Genomic DNA, 19,962 nt, shown 5'->3' with positions numbered 1-19,962 from the left:
TTTCTTTCCACCAAGAAATATCCCTTTTTTAAAAAAAATAAAAAGGAAGAGAAATATCTGCAAACTGATCAATACACCAAAAACTCTGACAACATATGCAATGTTCTATACTCATAGACTCTCCCTCTTTGCAAAGGCGTGGTGGAGGTAAATGTCTTGTCATGGCTCCTCTTTGGACCCAAGTTTGTTCTTTATAACTTTGCAAATTCCTTTTTTTAATCATCTTGTGGTGGTTGTCTTCTTTTACATTTTTTGTAATTGTGTATATTTTTTTGTCTTTGCTCTGCTTACTTCACTTTGCATTAATCTCTTCACACTTCTTGATATTCATTGTTTCTTATAACACAGTAATATTTCATTATATTCGTGTTCCACAATTTTTTTAGCCAATTCCCAATCACTTTTCATCTACTTTGTTTCCAGTTTTTTGCTGCTAATAAAAAGTGCTTCTATAAATACCAAAACAGATTTTCAAGAATCTCTGAGGAAGCAGCAAATTAGAGGTGGTCAGGAGATAAAAATTATCACTCTTGGCTGAAACAAACAAACAAACTCTTCAATGATAATTAAATATTGAATTAACCAGAAGATATAGAAAAAGTAAACGTTTCATTTAGACAAACAATTACGACATAAACTTTTTTCCTTATGTATATAAAAATGTAGTCAACAGTAATAAATCTTTTTATTTTCAAGGTATTCTTTGCTGAAGATATGAGTTCAAACAAAGGCGCAATCATTGGACTCATGGTGGGTGGCATTGTCATAGCAACAGTTATTGTCTTCACCTTGGTAATGCTGAGGAAGAAACAGTACACATCTATCCACCATGGTGTAGTAGAGGTAGGTAAAATCAGTTGTGTATTTGCTAAATATTCATAAAGGAATGAGTGAAAAAGAAACCTAAAAAGCCTAAAAACACCTCAATACAATACTGAGTCATCAAAATCCCAATTCAAGCCAGTTCAGAATTTATTAATAAATGGTCATTAATCATTTTATTAACAAAATTTTGCATTTGTTAATAAAAGATACTTAAAACACCAGGCTTTGGCCTTCTAGTAAATATTTATCAAGCACCCTTAACAGGTATAAAATAGTATACCAAATTCAGAACCACAATGATATCCCTCAATTTCCTCACTTGGGAAATGAAATCATTGCATTCAGAAGCCTCTGAGGTCCCTTCCAGTTTAGACCTAAAATACCGCTTCTCTTTATAGACACCAGTCAGATTCTACCCAGATAAGTCTTGGTTCAAAAATAAAATTATGTTGAAGCTTCAAATAATCAAATTTAATTCATCAAGGATTTATTGAACATGTACTATGTTTTGTACTAGTCACTGAAGATACAAAAACAAAAATAAAACAGTTTCAATCCTTAAAGAAGCTAAAGTATAAGAGAGTGCATAAGGAGCAGCTTGTGAGGTAAAACCCAGAGGTAAAACATAGAAGGTTGAATTCAGGTAAGCCAGATTCTCAAGGACCTTGACGACCATGATAAGGAATTTCTGTTTTACCCTAGGAATAATAAGGAGAAGCTGCTGGAGGGTTTGGGTTTTTTGTTTTTTTTAATTATGAACTGATCCAGTGATTTTGTTTTTTATTATCGCTTTTCATTTTTCAAAATACAAGCAAAGATAGTTTTCAACTTTCACCCTTGCAAACCCTTGTATTCCAAATTTTCTCCCTCCCCCATTCCTTCTTCTCCTAGACAGCAAGTAATCCAATATGTGCAAATTCAAACATGTGCAATTCTAAACATATTTTCACATTAGTCATGCTGCACAAGAAAAATCAGAGCAAAAGGGAAAAAGACATGAGAAAGAAAAAATTCAAACAAACAACAACAACAGCAGCAATAAAAGTGAAAATATTATACTTTTATCCACATTCAGTCTCCATAGTTCTTCTCTCTATGGATACAAATGGCTTTTTCCATTATGATCTATTGGAATTGCCTTGAATCACCTCACTGAAAAGTGCCAAGTCTATCACAGTTGATCATCACATAGTTATGTTATTGCTTTGTACAATGTACGGTTGGTTCTGCTCACTTCATTTACCAAATTCATGTGTTTCCAGGCTTTTTTCATTTTGTACAGAACAACCAATATTCCATAACATTCATATTCCATAATTTCCTCAGCCATTTTCCAACTGATGGGCATCCACTCAGTTTCCAGTTCCTTGCCACTACAAAGAGGGCTGCCACAAACATTTTTGCACATGTGGGTCTCTTTCCTTTTTTTATTATTTCTTTGGGATATAAGCCCATTAGAGACACTGCTGGATCAAAGGATATGCAGTTTGATAGCCCTATGGGCATAGTTTATTGCTTTCCCAAATGGTCAGATCAATTCACAACTCCAACAAAGTGTTAGTCTCTCACTTTCCTCACATCTCCTCTAAAATTTATCATTATCTTTTTCTATCTTCTTAGCCAATCTGAGAAGTTTGAAGTGGCACTTCTGAGATTTCTTAATTTGCATTTCTCTAATCAATAGTGATTTAGAGGAATTTAATTAGAACATTTAAATCTTAATTTCTTCATCTGAAAATTGTCAGTTCATATTCTTTGTCATTCATTGGGAAATGGCTTGTATTCTTACAAATTTGAGTCAATTCTCTATATATTTTAGAAATGAGACCTTTATTGGAAACACTGAATATAAAATTTTTTACCAGTTTTCTGTTTTTCTTCATATCTTGGATGCATTGGTTTTGTTTGTACAAAATCTTTTTAATCTAATATAATAAAAATTATCCATTTTGCAATTTGTAATGTTTTCTAGTTCTTCTTTCGCCATAAATTCTTCTTTTCCACACATATCAAACAGATAAACTATCCCTTGTTCTCCTAATTTGTTTATAGTATCACCCTTTATGTCTTCTTCATAAAACTATTTCAACCTTATTTGTTAGGTGTTGGTCATTGCCTAGTTTCTGCCATAGTATTTTCCAGTACTGAAGATTTTTGAACAGGGGAATTAAATAACAAGACTTAACTTTTAAAAAGGCTTTTTAAAAAAAATGAGGACCTGACTATTTGTAATAAAAAGGGAAATACTAAATAGAATGGTTAAATTAATGAGGAAAACAATGTATGATTTAATTTATTTACTTTTATATCAAACTAGGAAACAGATAATGCTCATTTTCATTGAAAATTTTAAAGTCAAAGATGACTTCCACAGTTACTGAAAGTACCATTTGCTAACAGTTCTGCATAGAATATCATTAAAGAATAGTATTATTGGGGATCTTATTTAGAAACTTAATACTTTTTTATTCTTATACTTGTACCTCTGGGATCCTATTGAATACTTGCATCTTAGATTAAGCACTAAATATTACTACAGTATAATTAAGGATCTAAATTAGAACTTTGTTCTGATTACCAACCCATTACCATAATAAAGTATGAAAAATAAGTGCTCATATTTTCTGTGTAAATACAAAGATGATAAAAATAATTAAGAGGGCCAGGTGTGTTTATGTATATTTATATGTTACTATTTTAGATAAAAATTCCATTTTGCTAAATTAGTAATTTAGAAGATGATTAGTGAAATAAGGAAAAGGGTACCACAAGATGAATTCTAAGAATTCCTTAATTCAGGAGTCTTCTTGCTGCATTTTAAATGATTTACAAGATATCAGTTGGCCGGCCTTTTTTATTTCCCAGCTCATTAATAAAATTCTTAGGTATGCAAAAGATCTCACCTATTTTCCCATCCAACATTTTCATTTTATGAATAAAGAAATTGAGACTTTAATATCACATAATAAATCAATAATAGAACTTGGAAAAGAATCTCAATTAGATTCTGTCTTCGAGCCCCATGTTGCCAGCCAGTTAAACTTCTCAGTAGGTACCGAGGAAGTGCGATGCTACTGATCCTTAAACAGAAAAAAATTGTGGACAATTGTGGATAATTCTTAGATATCATTTTATGCAGCATTTAAAATTCTACTCAACTAAATTGTTTACTAGAGAATGTCCCAGTCCCACATATAATTATGCTAATGAAAAACAAAACAAATAAGCAGAAGATAGAAGCAAGAAACTTGGGGGGGTCTCTAAATTATTAAGCAGTAAATAATCAAGAATTGATTATAAGAAAAATTGGAAAGACCCCACTTTTTTATGCTGTAGTTTTAAACCCATTATCCTTTCAAATGTATGTCTGCCTCCTATTTGTTCTGTTCATTTCTTTTTCCTTTTTTAGCAGATACTTCATAGAAATGACATATACTTAGGATAATAAATCAGTGCATGACTGGACAGTAATGAACAACCCTCTTTGTTCTTGTTTTCCAGTTCAGGAAATTAAAAAGGGAATTTACTGACTTGAAATGTTACACATGTACAGATCTGCTCTGTTGTGGTTGTTCAGTCATGTCTGATTCTTTGTGACCTCATTTGGGGTTTTCTTGGCAAAGATACTGGAGGAGTTTTCCATTTCCTTCCCTAGCTCATTTCATAAATGAGTAATTGAGGCAAACAGAGTTAAATGACTTGCCAAGATCTTACAACTAGTATCTGAGGCCAGATTTGAACTCAGGCCTTCCCGACTCCAAGCCCAGTGCCTACTTCACTAGCTGCCCCTAGTTTGTTATACATCTTATACATCTCAATAAATTATAGAACTGCCCTTTGTTTGGGGAAACAAGGAAGTAGGACTTAGGGGGAAAAGCAACTATCCTTCCCTTCAGTTGTTAGACACTAAGGAATCTAGCTTGGTTCTTCTAAAACACACCATCTCTGTTCTCCTGGCCTGTGTCTCATTCCTACGTGCAGGACAATGTAGTAGTAATATGCAAAAAATTATTTCCAAAAGGAACACAGAATTATTGTTGGAATGATTGGATTCACAGTTTATTGGAAAAAATAAAATAATTGAATTTGTGGATAATATTTGTTAAAAATGGTGACCTCCATCAAGTTATTTATGATTTCAGGAGAGAAGCCTATCCTTCTCTAGTACTGATATCAGTATAACAATGGGAAGTAGGAATATGGAGACCAGTGAAACTAAGACTCAGGGCCACAGGAGACTAGCTTAAGATAAAAGTATCTGAATTAAACATTATCCTCTGATGATAATCATTTCATACTAGAGTTTACTTTAGAGATTGAAAAGATGATATGTGAAATTCCCAGATGTTCTTCTACTTTTGATCAATATAGGTTATTATTCATAACTGTTAATATTCATGTGCTTTCTAAAAGAGGTGAAAATATAATACTTTATCAAATGTCATTATTCTATATTACCCTCAAAAGAAAATACTAAAAAATCAAAACAGTCTTCTATCTTATTTTTATTAAAATAGCTCAAAAAGTCGCTTTCAGAAAGACAGATTAGATTCATTAATGTGAATTTGTCTTAAATTTCCAAATCTTTGATGATGGCATTTTAAACTATCAATTTGTTATTACACAAATGCCAATTAAAGCAAGGTGACCTCATTTGTTGACTTCAAAACAGATCAAAAGCAAGTAGAAATGATGGGAAAAGATTTGTGACTAAATTGTTCTCTTATGCAAAATGATCTTTAAAGCAGACTGTACTGTTGCCCCATAAGAAAATTAAATTGTTAAGAAGTGGACCATTTTATTCTAAGGAAATGAGTCAGGGAAACATGGTCAGTTTTAATGAGAAGCTATAACAGGGAGAATTCAATATTATGTGCTTCCCACTCATTAAATATATACTTAATAATTTGAACAAATAATGGGAGAAATGGACACCTAGATGGCATAGTGGATAGAGTGTTGGTCCTAGAGTCGGGAAGACTCATTTTCCTGAGTTCAAATATGACCTCAGATACTTACTAGGCTATGGGCAAGTTACTAAACTCTGTTTTGCCTTAGTTTCCTCATCTATAAAATGAGCTGGTGAAGAAAATGACAAATCATTTCAGTATCTTTGCCAAGAAAACCCCAAAAGGGCTCACAGTGAGTCACACACGACTGAATTATAACAATAGGGAAAATGCTTTTGACTAAAATTATGTGACTAGAAAGGATAGAGAGCAGAGCCAAAGTCCATGTGCTCCAACTCCATCTGGAACTAGCTTCTGTGATATTTGTAACACCATCGTTCTTTATAATTGCCACTTTATGAAAGCATACATGGAATGTGCCAACTTTTGGGTTGAACCTATAGGAAAACCACTAGTCTTATACAGTTAAGAAAAATAGACATAATTCTATGCATGGATTTTTCTTCAATATTTTTTAGCTCCATTCTATTCAAAGTATGAAACAGACCTAGTTCCACAGCATACCAGTCATGCTTTATTAAGATATCAAACATAATAACATACGTGAAAACTACACTAAAAAGTTCCAAAAAAGAAAAATGCTGATCTCCAGAACAACAGGAAGTAATAGTGTGTGACTGTAGTTCTCACCAGGAAACTTATGTTTTAATGGATATAGTCTCATTTGGTTTTATTGAGGGAACTGACTTTACCATGAATGTTAAAAGTAGAAATATATACCAAAATATTCAGAAGAGCACTTGTGACAGTTAAAATTAAACTAAAACAGGAAACTTACTATCAATAGCAAAAATGGATGAATAAATGTAGGAAAATGAAATAAGAATTGCAAATATAAGGAATTCAGAAAAGCACAGGAAGATGTTACAATATATATACAATATATAGAACTAGGATATCAAAATTTATAATAACATAAGTGAAAACAACACTGAAAAGTTCCAAAAACGAAGAATGCCGGTCTTCAGAATAACAGGAAGTAATAGTGTGGCTATAATTCTTGCCAGGAAACTTAATAGGCAGAAAGCCTTGTAACAGTAGTGCCTTTCAACTATTCTCAACCAGAAGGTTTTTTGGCTTCACTTGAGTAATATTGACTAAAATTCTCTGAGATAAAGTAAATATCATATGAAAAATTGATCATAAGATGTAATATTTCCATTAATATAATCAGCCTTTTAGTGAGAACACAATGAAGTTCCTCACGTAACCTTTTGATTTAGTTTAATCAGGATGTTTTATCATAGAGCAATTTGGAACTATGCTTAAAAAGTTATCAAACTGTGCATACTCCTTGATCCAACAGTGTTACTACTGGGCTTATATCCCAAAGAGATCTTAAAGAAGGGAATGGGACCTGTATGTGCACAAATGTTTGTGGCAGCCCTGTTTGTAGTGGCTAGAAACTGGAAAATGAATGGATGCCCATCAATTGGAGAATGGCTGAATAAGTTATGGAATATGAATGGAAAGAATATGGAATGTGAAAGGAATGGAATATGGAAAATGAATTCCATATGGAATATGGAATATTTTTGTTCTGTAAGAAACGACCAGCAGGATGATTCAGAGAGGCCTAGAGAGACTTATATAAACTGATGCTGAGTGAAATGAGCAGAACCAGGAGATCAATGGACGTGGCTTTTTACAACAATGAAAAGATCGAGGCCAGTTCCAAGGATTTTGTAATGAAGAGAGCCATCTACACCCAGAGAGAGAACTGTGGGAACTGAATGTGGTTCACAACATAGTGTTTTCACTCTTTTTACTGTTGTTGGCTTGCATTTTGTTTTCTTACTCATTTACTTTACTTTTTTGATCTGATTTTTCTTGTGCAGCAAGAAAATTGTATAAATGTTTGTACATATTAGATTTAACATTAAAAAAAAAAAGAATGTTTTATCACAACTAGTAGTATGATTTATAAGAAATTCTAGAAGGTGCTAAAATTGAAATAGAATGATCATTGGCACTTCCCATGAACTTAGACAAGCAGTTTGAGAAAAGAAGACAAATTCCCAGTAGATGAAATTACAACTATTAATCTATTAACAGTCTGTTTAGGGTGAATAAGCAGTCGTGGTATTGAGTGCCACCTGGTGGCCATAGAGTGGAACCAATCCAGTAGTTAGTCACTAGTCAACCAAGGGGGATTCCATCACCTTGACAAAGTGTGGAAACTAATCCAGACGAGAGCATTAGGTGATAGTGAATGATATATAGACATACTATTCTATGGACATATAAAAAGCACTACTAAGTTCTTTTTCTTTTGCATTATGCATACATGTTACTTGCAGGAATGGATCAAATGAGTGACCTAAGCCTCAATTTTCTGCCTTTTCAGATTGATGCTGCAGTTACCCCAGAGGAGCGTCACCTTTCCAAGATGCAGCAAAATGGCTACGAAAATCCAACTTACAAGTTCTTTGAACAGATGCAGAACTAAACCAATATTATGTTGGATAGCAACATGATTGCTTCTCTGCCCATCAGTGTTCATTTATAGAATATTGTGGAAAGGAAAAAAAAACCTCCCAGTTTTATTATTTCCTCATTATACTCTTCTGACAGCTGTGCTGTAACATAATTAGATGCCTGAATATGAATTAATGCAAATCAATAACATTCTCTTTATTTACATTGCAGCCTTTACACTACATTATTAATGAATGGTTTTGTGTGATATAAAGATTTTAGCTGTACTTAACTAATGCATGAGTAGATTCTCTACCTAATTATTTATTATGTAGCTCTGTAGCCAGTTGCATATTATTCTTGTGCTTTGTGACAAAATATTAAGTCCTGAATGAAATATGCTTTAAGATTCAAGGGGGGGATGCTTTTTATTTATGTGGAACTTTAGCTGCTTTTGTTTGCTGGGGTTTTTTTCCTTATCACTATGCATTTAAAAGCAAAACTATACTTTTTTTAAAAATATTCCAAATGAGTTAGTCTTTTTTTCCTTCCATAGTTGCATTTTGTTGTACAGATTATTGCCTCTGCTATATTAGTGATATAGAATTCATGAGAATACATATTTGTTTTTGTGCCTGTTTTATGTGCACATTTTAGACATTAAAAGTTGAAGCTCTTCTCCTTTCCTACACCTTGCCCCCATATTTCATTTGCTCTTAAAAGAAAAAAAAAGATAAATCTCTGTTGATTTTGAGCACTTTCTTATTGGGGGTTGGGAATCTGAGGGAAAATAGCCTGCTGTTCTTAAATTATCAGGAATTATCCAAAAATTTCTGCAAGATGATTGTACAGAATCATTGCTTATGAATCAATTGCTTTATACACAGTGTTACATAAATAAATTGAATAAAATAACACTGGGCAAGAGTTTTATTTGAAATATATAAGCAAGGACTAATTGTTAATATTCTTAAGGTTGAAAAGCAGTAAATTCCCTAGCTGACCAGTCTCATTTTATTCATTATTTCAAAACTATAAAATGTGTGTGTGTGTAAATATAGATATAGATATCTATCAGATATATATACATATCTATATATATATCACCTAACTGGAGAAAAATTATCAAAAATTCCATTGATTAGTTACTACCGCCAGTTGCTGAATCAATGATGCAAAGATAGTTAATCATAATTTTTTTTTTATTATGCTCAGAGCACAGGCTACACTGAAAACTTACCAAACAGTAAATGAACCCAGATCATTAGTTTGGGCAACTTTATATAGACTGTGAAGAATTAAACAACATAAAAATTGGAATTTTACAGATAGCAGGAAGGAAAAGTAAGGCTATACATGTCTAAAAAACAAGTAACAGAAAGGGGAAGATAAGAACTCTTTGCAGTTTGTAAAAACTGACTTGGTTTCTAACAGCCTTGATTTTACAGGTAGTGTGATCTTCTAGCTTCCAAGAACAATGTCCAGAAGATCAAAATAGAGTCTGGCACAATATCCTCTTGTTATGATAGCAGCATGAAGTCTGAGCCAGAGTTTCTTTCCCATAAATGTCTTTGTCCTTTCACAGATAGCAAAAAGTCTGAGCCAGAAATTCATTTGTCACATACCCTTTAAAGTTTGCCTTCAGTTTAAAATAAAATAATGATGTAAAATCAGTGGTGTGTTAGTAAATGGGGAGGGGAGAGAAGGGAATAATCATTGATATAGCACCTACTAAGTGCTGGACATTACATTAAGCTTTTTACAATTATTATTTCATTTGAGTCTCACAAAACCCAATAGGATGGATGTTCTTATTGTCCCCATTTTATAGATGAGGAAACTGAAGCTGACAATAGCTAAGTGGTTTATCCAGGATAACACAAAAAGCATTTGAGGCCACATTTGAAGTTGGGTCTTCCTGCCAGCTCAGCATTCTATCTACTGGCCGCCACCTGCCTCTAAATACTTATTTAATAATACATTTGTAAAATATATCTGCATTCTTAACATCTTCTCTGCCAATTAAATCTAGATAATAAGCAAAACAGTAAACCAATTCCTAATTTATAACATTTGCCAAGTTCTGAGATATAAAAGCTCACACCAAAAAATTAACAATCTCTTCAAGTGCACACTCCTGTTAATGCAAACAAATACATTTTAAAGGCGTGTCACTGTACTTGTGTGAATTGTTTTACCATATTATAATAACACAAGCCCAAATAGAAAAACCTTATTTATTATAAAACCAGTTTCCCTCACTAGCACTTCTTTTACTAGGCTTAGTTGCAGAAGCAGAATTCGGATCTCAATTTCAGCAATGCTAGAAAAATAACTTTGTACTCAATGAGAGTTTTAACTTAGGCCAAAGTTTGTAGTCATTTTGCCCTTAAGTGTAAAAGAAATGCTTAGAATAAGAGAGCAACTACCTTCCAGAAGAGAATGAAACTGAAGTCTAGAAAAGGGAACTTAACTTGTCTAAGATGTCCAGAGTTACTCCTGAGAGATTTTTCGTATGCTCCAAATCATGCTTGCTTACTCTAAATAACTTTCAATTGATAAATCAGAACAAGAATGGCCAATATTAGAATAAAGGAATAAGTACTTGCTGGTGAGTTGAGAAGAAATTTAAACAGGGGCCAATCATAGTTCTGGATTACCGAAACAGAAATATGAAAATAGATATGTTACAATGACATTTTTTCCCAATATAAACAAATGTGATTTTTTCAATACATTCAGAACATAGCCTTTAATCAAATATAGTACTAATTTATATTAAAAATCATAAAAGCATAGGCATGAGGCTATTATTTAATCAAAAGTGTTTAATTAAAACTAAGTTTTAATTAAGCAATGGAGAAATATTACAATCTTTCCAAGTATAAATGGATTTAAACCAAGGATGTCCTTTACCTACTATTATTTGACATAGTTCTAGAAATGCTATTTATAAAAGGATGAAAATAAAATCAAATTATAAACAATGGCAATGAGGAGTCAACATCATCCTAATTTGTAGACAACATATGATAGCATACTTAGAAAACCCAAAGAATTAGTAAAGAAACTATTGGGATGATTAGTAACTTCAGTGAAGTTAACAGAATAATTCCACAGAACTATTTGTACAATAATAGCTTTTTTTTTTTAAAATAAGAGATGATAGGCATTTCCTCACCTGAAAAGCACAAAATATCTTGGAATTAACCTACCAAGATATACATAAAGTGTTTTATTTATACACACACACACACACACACACACATATATATATATGTATGTATGTATATATAAGACACTCTTTTAAAGTGGGCTTTATAATAGGAAAACATAAATGAAGATTCAGTGATTATCATTGGCTTATGTCAATATAATAAAAATTCAAATTACCAAGGAGATTAGAGCTAAAATAAAACTGCATAGTAACAAAATTAAATTGGAATAATTTCAAAAGAAATAATGGAGAAAAGGATGAATTTAGGGGATAACTCAAAACTATATATGTAGCTTTTAATATATAATTTAATATATAAAAGTATATTGCATTTGTAAAATACAAAGTCAAATATTTGTACTATTTTTTTTTCATTTTTTTTAAGTATGTGGAAAAGACTATGATAGGAAACAAGAAACTGAAAAAAGAAGCCAGTTTTGAATAATTCCAAGAATATAAATTACTGAGGGGGAAAGATTTGATTTTTAACAAGAATTGTAGGTAAAACCCATAAAGCAGTTTCCCAGAAATTGATTTGATATTTGACATCTTAAGTCATATCCCATATTAAGCTTAAAATGTAAGCTGGAGGGGCAGCTAGGTGACACAGTGGATAGAGCACCAGCCCTGAAGTCAGGAGGATCTGAGTTCAAATGTGGTCTCAGAAACTTAATACTTCCTAGCTGTGTGACCCTGGGCAAATCACTTAATCCCAATTGCCTCAGCAAAAAAAAAAAAAGTAAGCTGGACTTAAATATAAACGGTCAGATCATTGTAAAAAAATTAAAAATATGAAAATGATTTGTGTGAGAATATTTAGCCAGATGAGATAAAGAAATTCTAAAAGGCAAAGTAGACAATTGTAATTTAAGAAACTATAAAGGTTTTGTACGAATATGTTCAATAATCATAAAATAAGAAAATTTGAATGGCAAAAGAATATGTGTGAGGGTGATTATAACTATATCAGGTAACACCTAATAGACCAGTCAAACAAATCCATTTAAAGTAAATAAAGGAAAAGCCTTCATTTGAATGCAGTGAAAGCCTTAGATCAAATGAAATTAATTCATCCATGCCTTGTGGGAATTTGGGGAAAAAATAGTTCAGAACCCAGAATATCAGTGGCAGGCCAGTCTAGAGCAAGCAACTTCATCTAAACCCCTGGAAGGGATTTTCTGGAAGATATAGCTGTTCTCTGAATTCTTTTGAGATTTCTTGACTGCAAGAGAAAGTTGTTGAGCTGTTCTCAGAATATTGGAAGAATATATATATATATCCCTGATGGATGGTTACCTTGGCAACATCTGATTTTCAAAGGTGCTTTGTGGAAGATGGCTAAATAATTAGAGTTTTCCTCTACCACCATGAGAAAGAAAAGGGAAAATATTGAAGAATTTTAATTTTAAAATAAAAACAGGAAATATTGGAATATATACATCTAAAAGTAAAAGTGAGTATAAGAATCTAAACTCTTAGGGTTAAGATTAATTTTCCTTACTCTATTCTGAAACTCATGAATTCTTAATAAAGCATTTCCAATGATTGATTCACTGTTTTTATTATTTTTTTTTAAATTTTATTGTTTATAATAATTGATTTTGTGGATAATGGATAAATTGAATTTTTGAAACTTCTTGGCAAAAAAAGAAGAAAACAACACTGTTTTATAAGCAACACAACATCTTTGGGCTTGCAGTTTCAAACCTGGATCCTTAAAGTTGTAACCCCCAAGTACCATTCTCACCCCAGGAACCACCCCCAAGTACCACTCTTTATCAAGGAGAAATGCAGACTGTAGGTGTACTTCTTTGTATCTGAACAAAGCAGCTTTTTTCCCCTCTATCCTAGAAAAGAATAAGAGGTTGTTTAAAAAAAAAAAAAAAAAAAAAGTGTGAATCCTGGGAATTGTAGTTTCAAAAAGATACCATTTTCTTACTTAACCAGGAAGAAATGAAAGTATCACTAGCTCCGGTCAAGGGTAGATTTTTAATGGGGTGGAAGTTTTGAACTCAAACTGTCAGAAATAAACAGCAATGCAATGGCAGTAAAAGAAAAGGAAAGAAAGTGAAAAGACAGGAGTTTGCTCAAACAGGTACTTTTCACAGGTTTTTTTTTTCCTTTTTAAGTGGTTTTTAATTTTAATTTTTTCATATAAATCTATGTGGTCCCACTTTTCATTAGTTTCAGGGAAATTGCAATGAGACGACAAATCTGCCTCCTTCCAACACTATGATTTTATTCAAATTGAAATTGGAACCAATCTTAACGTGTTGGTATTATCAAAAATCTTATAAATTTTTAAATAGCAGAGATAGATGAACCATATAACTCAAAACCACACATCCCTCAGCTACGTAGCTATTTGTAAGTTCCAGGTAGTTTATACTAACAAACATCTTGGCAAAACTTCAGGCTCCAGAATGGGGGACAGAACAGGGCCACGGGCCACAGAAAGAACACACTTCCCAGACTGCCAATGTAGAAGTCTTGAACCCAGGTCTCCCTGGATTAGAGGCTGGCTTTTTTTCTGCCCCACTCATTTTTTAAAATATTCAATAAATCATAATCAAAGTGGAAGCTAGAATTGCTCCCTTTTATGGCCACTTGTGTGATGGTAAAGTGGTAGGAATAGAGCACTGAGCCTGGAGTCAGGAAGACCTGACTTCAAATCTGGCTTCAAATACTTACTAGCTGTGTGACCTTTAACTGTGCTTCAATTTCCTCATCTGAAAAATGAGCTGCAGAAAGAAATGGCAAAACACTCCAGTATCTCTGACAAGGAAACCCCAAGTGGAGGACATAGCTGAAGCAACTCAACAATAACACTATTGCGATCATATGTTTCTTACTGCAAAATTAAGACAAATTGAAAAAAGTAGGAAAAAATCATCAGACTATATACACGACCTAAGTCATATCCTTCATGAATTTGAAGTGGAAGTGATGTACATGTTTAAGAAATTAAATCAGGTATATAGAGTCTCTATATACAGGGACAGGGGGTTGCAATATTGTATAAGAGGCAGCAACAACAACACAAAAAATCCATAGAAAAGAAACGCAAATTGCTGTCTGGTGAAGCTTTACAAAAAGCTGAGGAAAAAAGGAAAACAGAAGGGAAAGATATATACAACTGAATGCAGAATTCAAAAGAATAGCAAGGAAAGAAGTTTTCTTAAATAGAAGAAAATAATAGAATGGGAAAAGAGAGATCTCATTAAGAAAAATAGAGATCAAGGGAATATTTCATACAAAAATGGGCATAACAGACAAAAATGGTAGGGACTTAGCCAAAGTAAAAAAGAAGAGATGGCAAGAATATGTGGAAGAATTGTATAAAAAATAAAAAAATACTCATCTACAGCCAGAGAAACTGGAGAATGAAGTTGTATGCCTTAAGGAACATTGCTAACAAGGCGACCTATGTAGGTGACAAAATTCCAGGTGAACTATCTAAAATTTCTAAAACGTCCTCTAAGAATCCTAAAGGATGATGCTATTAAAATATTGTACTCAATATGCCTACAAGTTTAGAAAACTCAATAGTGACTGAAAAAGATCACTTTATATTTTAATCCTAAAGGACAATGCCAAAGAACATTCAGATTATCAAATAGTTGCTCTCATTTCACACTGACGAGTTATTAAGATTCTGCAAGCTAGGTTTCAGCAATATGTGAACTAAGAATTTAGTAGAAATGCAAGCTAATTTTTGAAGAGGCAAAGGAACCAGAGACTAAACTGCCAACATTCATTGGATTATGGAGAAAGCAAAACAGTTCCAGAAAAAACATATGCTTCTGTTTCGTTGACTACACTAAAGCCTTTGTGTGGATCCTCAACAAAATGTGGCAAGTCCTCAAAGACCTGGAAGTACCAGATCATCTTACTTATCTCTTGAGGAGCAACAATTGATTTAATGTTGGAAAATTCCACCTTATTTAACTTATGTAGAGTACATTATGTGGAATTCCAGACTGGATTAATTAAAAGCCAGAATTAAGGTTACTGGGAAAATATTAACAATAGCAGGTGTATAGATAATAGCATTCTTTATAAGGTAAAAGAGAGTGTAAAAAGCTGTTTGAAGCTAAATATTAAAAACCCTAAGATCCTGACAACTGATCTCATCACTTCCTGGCAAATGGAGGGAACCAAAATGTAAGTAGTGTGTCAGATTTTATATTCTTGTGTTTAAAGATCACTACAGATGATGGCTGCAGCCAAGAAATTAAAGACACTTGCTCCTTGGAAGCAAATCTGGATCTTATGCTAAAAAGCAGAGACATTACCTTGCCAACAAAGGTCCACATACTCAAAACTATAGTTTTTCTAGTAGCAATGAAAGGATGTGAAGTTGGACTGTAAGGAAAGCTGAGCAGTTTGGAATTGATGCTTTTGAATTGTGAGAATTCCTTGGACAGAAAGCAGATCAAATCACTCAATACTTAAATTAATTCAGACTATTCACTGTAAGGTCAAATACTGATGCTAAAGCTTAAATACTTTGGCCACATAACAAGAAGATGGAAAAGACCCTAATGTTGGAAAAGATTAAAGAATGGCTAGGATGGCAGAGAATGAGATGGATAGATAATGTCATGGAAACAATGAACATGAACTTGGAAAGATTTCGAGAGATAGTAGAGTGTAGAATGTCCCCTTGTGTTATAGCTCATGGGGTCAGACATGAGTGACCAACTGAAAAACAAACAAAAAAATAGCACCACCATACTAGACTTAGTAATTAAAGAAAAAACACTTCCTTTCTCAAGCATCTAACTCACCATCCATAAATTCAATCTTGAACTTGTGTAAGTGAATCAGGAAATTTTCTATTAATTTTCTAATTTATATAAAAATCTTTCAAAAATAAAAATGGGTTTATTTGGATAAAAGAAAACAAAGGAGTAAATAAGAGCAACCCTAAAAGCCTAAAATCTCTAGTTGCTTTTACCTTGATGGAATACTATCTTCATTAGATAACATTCTGCATATGAAATATAAATGTTACATTTTCTTGGGGAAAAAAGGAAATTTGGCAGGTCCAACATACCCATTAATCCTAGCATATTTCCATTTTCTAGGAGTGATTCAAATGCTTCCAAAATTCCAAAAGTTAATCATTTACACAACTGACATTTATACTAGTTTAACCTTAATCTCACACAGCCCATTGGTTTTTACATATTTTAAATGTGGTAAGAAAAAATGTTTTCAAAATCCCTGAAAAAAAAAAAAAACCTGACAAGATATTCTGGGGAGAAAGAAGAGAACAAAGAAAAATTTTCTCCCTCTCAAAGAGAACAAATACTTTTCCAGTCTCAAGAGCAAAATCAATCAGCCTTAAGAATTTTAACCAAATAAATTGACTTTTCTCGTCCTTTTTTCAAAGTGGCATGATTCCTGTTTGCCAATATATCTTGCTGTAGGATAGCCTTGTGGCAATACAAATAAACAGAAGAAAGAAATGAAACTTCTAATGGATTTTTCTTGCACTCCTTGCTAAGGTATATCATAGGAGAATTGGAAACTTTGTCTTTTTTTTATGAGAAAGAAGCCTGTTAATTTAAAAAGTTCTGATATCACTAGATGGTGATACCAAATTACTAACCCTTGAAAAAAATATGCCCAGTTCTGATAAAACTATAAATGTCTAATAAAGTATAGTATTAAAAGGTATAATAAAGTATATATAAAAATAAAGAACCCTTCCCCCACCTCATCTTTTCTGTCTATGATATCTCCAATGGAATGTTGAGACTTAACTTTGCTACTTCTGGCCACAATGATGAACATGATACTTTGATATGATGTAGCAAACTCCTTCCTCATCCACTGAGAGCAGTGGATGGAGGAAAGAACATTCATCAGTTTTAAAAGGAGAGGGACAGTTTCTGGCTTTTTCAGCTCTTCCTGTGGTTGATAAGTGGTGCTTCCTCTTTGGGATTTCCTGGGTTACAATCAACCACAAGTATTTGCATAGGGGACCTAATAGTTCAAGGTAGCTTGAATTTTTGGTGTGACATTGTGGAGATACTTCGGCTCTTTTGTTTAAAATTTGATAATATAAGCACAGTCCACCCATTCAGTCAATAATAATAATAGCTAAGTTGTGCCAGGCACTGTGCTAAGCACTTTACAATTACTATTTTGTTTGCTATTCACAAAAACCCAGGGAGGCAGGTGCTACTGCAGATGAGGAGATAGAAGCAGAGAGAGGTTAAGTGACTTGTCTGTGGCCACACAGCTAATCTGAGGCCAGTTTTGAATTCGGGTCAGGAAGTTAAGAAATACAAAAGCAGACCCTTCCATAAAGGAGCTTGTATTATAATGTGGAGAACAGCATCTAAGTACATACACCATATATACTTGGAGGTAATGAGAGGAAGGCTCAAGCAGAAGAAAATTCATCCTATAGAAGATGACATTTGAGTCCTGAAGAAAGCCAGGGTGCCAATGAGTAGAAATAAGCAAAGTAAGCAACAGGGAGTGCAAAAACATAAAAATAAGAAATAGTGCATTTTGCTTAAGGAGTAGACAGTATGTCAGAAAACTCAGTGAATTGAAAAAAGTAGAAAAGAATAAAAAGGAAAGGAACCAAGATGGTAGAGTGAAGGCAGGGACTCACCAGAGCTTCCCCAAATTCCCCTCCACACAACTTGTTTAAAATAACTCCTTTTAAAAATTCTAGAATGGGGACAGCTAGGTGATGCAGTGTATGGAGCACCAGCCCTGAAGTCAAGAGGAACTAAGTTCAAATCTGATCTCAAACACTCAACACTTCCTAGCTGTATGACTCTGGACAAGTCATTTGATCCCAATTGCCTCAGCAAAAAAAATAATAAATTCTGGAGTGGCAGAGTGGCAGAAGCAATTATGTGATAAAACATAAAACATTTCCCAGCCCAGGAAAACTTAGAAAATCAGCAGATAAGGTCTGCCTCAGCCAGATGCTGGTCATACTTAAGGCCTAATCTGCTGGCAGAATGACCGCAGCAGGCCTTGGAGGCAGATCATCATCAAAAGCAGCTGTTTGGGAAACTATCACTCTACAGATCATAAAGGTATTAGACAACTGGTCAGGAGGAGATTCCAAGGGACCCTTTGGGGGCACTAATTGTAGGACCCTATATCATTGCCCATACACATCTCCAGGGCACAGTCCCAGAGCTAAAGAGAAATACTAACTCACTAATGCTTGCAGAGAGCCCTAGTCACAATTTCAAGGGTAGAGAAGAGTGCCTATGGTCATTAACAGACCACAGTTCAGGAGAACAGTCACAATTCTAGATCACTTTGGAAGAAGGAAAAACCTATAGACCCCCCCAGAGCTAGGTCTCAAAACAGAAGGGGGAAAAAAAACCCTGAAGCTTAGAACAGTGTCCCCTTCATACCAGGAATAGATCCCAACTTTCACATAAAGTTGTCAGTCAAAAAACAGGCTAGAAAAATTAACAAATAACAAAAAATGTGACAATAATAGAAAATTACTATGGTGACAGGTAAGACTAAGACAAACTAGGAATAAGACAATATATCAAACATAGCTACATGCAAAGGAAAAATCTGAATTGATCACAGACCCAGAAAGAATTCCTGGAAGAACTCAAAAAGGATTTTTTAAATTAGAGAAGTAGAGAAAAAATTGGGGGAAAAAATGACAATGATGAAAAAATCATGAAGAGTCACCATTTTTAGGACACACACACACATACACACATACACACACACACACACACACACACACACACACTGAATATTGAAGAAAATAGCTAAAAACAACAAATAGAATTGGCTAATTGGCAAAAAAAAAGGCACAAAAATTCATTAAAGAGAAAAACTCCTTATAAAGCACAACTGGCCAATGGGGAAAAAAAATACAAAAATTCACTGGGGAAAAAAAAAGGATTCCTTAAAAAGCAAATGTCAAATCGAAAAGGAGGTACAAAAACTCACTGAAGAAAATAAGTCCTTACAAATTACAATTGGGCAAATGTAAGCTAATGACTTCATGAGACATCAAGAAAGAGTCAAAAAAATGAAAAATAGAAGAAAATTTGAAATATACCATTGATAAAACAACTGATTCATAAAGGAAAGATAGTTTAAGAATTATTGGACTACCTAAAGGCCATGATCAAGAAATTTGCAAAGAAAACTACCCTAAAATCCTAGAACTAGAGGGTAAAAAAATCAAGGAATCAAATCACTTCCTAAAAGATATCCTAAAATGAAAATTCTCAGAAATATTAAAGCCAAATTCCAAAGCTCCCAGACTGAAGAGAAAATATTTCAAGCAGTCATAATGAAGCAATTCAAATATCATGAAGCCATAATCAGGACAACATAAGATTTAGCAGCTTCGCTTCTACATTAAAGATTGAAGGGCTTGGAATATCAACTAGAATTACAACCAAGAATCAGCTGCCCAGCAACACTGAGTATTATCTTACATAGAGAAAAAATAAATATTCAATTAAATGAAGAACTTTAAAGCATTTCTGATGACAAGACCATAGAAAATCT

The 19,962-nt window shown here is 33.3% G+C and overlaps 1 protein-coding gene across 2 annotated transcripts in view; it reads left to right on the top strand.

The window, feature by feature from the left end:
- APP (amyloid beta precursor protein) overlaps nucleotides 1-9,128 on the top strand; it is a 181,390-nt gene extending 172,262 nt beyond the window's left edge. For both annotated transcript variants that reach the window (XM_051984840.1, XM_051984841.1), the window contains 2 exons: nucleotides 697-843; nucleotides 8,143-9,128. In XM_051984840.1, the coding sequence (XP_051840800.1) occupies nucleotides 697-843; nucleotides 8,143-8,244 (249 nt within the window). In that variant the 3' untranslated portion in view covers nucleotides 8,245-9,128. The remainder of the gene's footprint in view (nucleotides 1-696; nucleotides 844-8,142) is intronic.
- The last annotated feature ends 10,834 nt before the right edge of the window (nucleotides 9,129-19,962 follow it).

This window comes from Antechinus flavipes, chromosome 3, assembly GCF_016432865.1.
Source record: "Antechinus flavipes isolate AdamAnt ecotype Samford, QLD, Australia chromosome 3, AdamAnt_v2, whole genome shotgun sequence".
NCBI lineage: Eukaryota > Metazoa > Chordata > Mammalia > Dasyuromorphia > Dasyuridae > Antechinus > Antechinus flavipes.
This window is presented reverse-complemented; position numbering and strand designations above follow the sequence as displayed.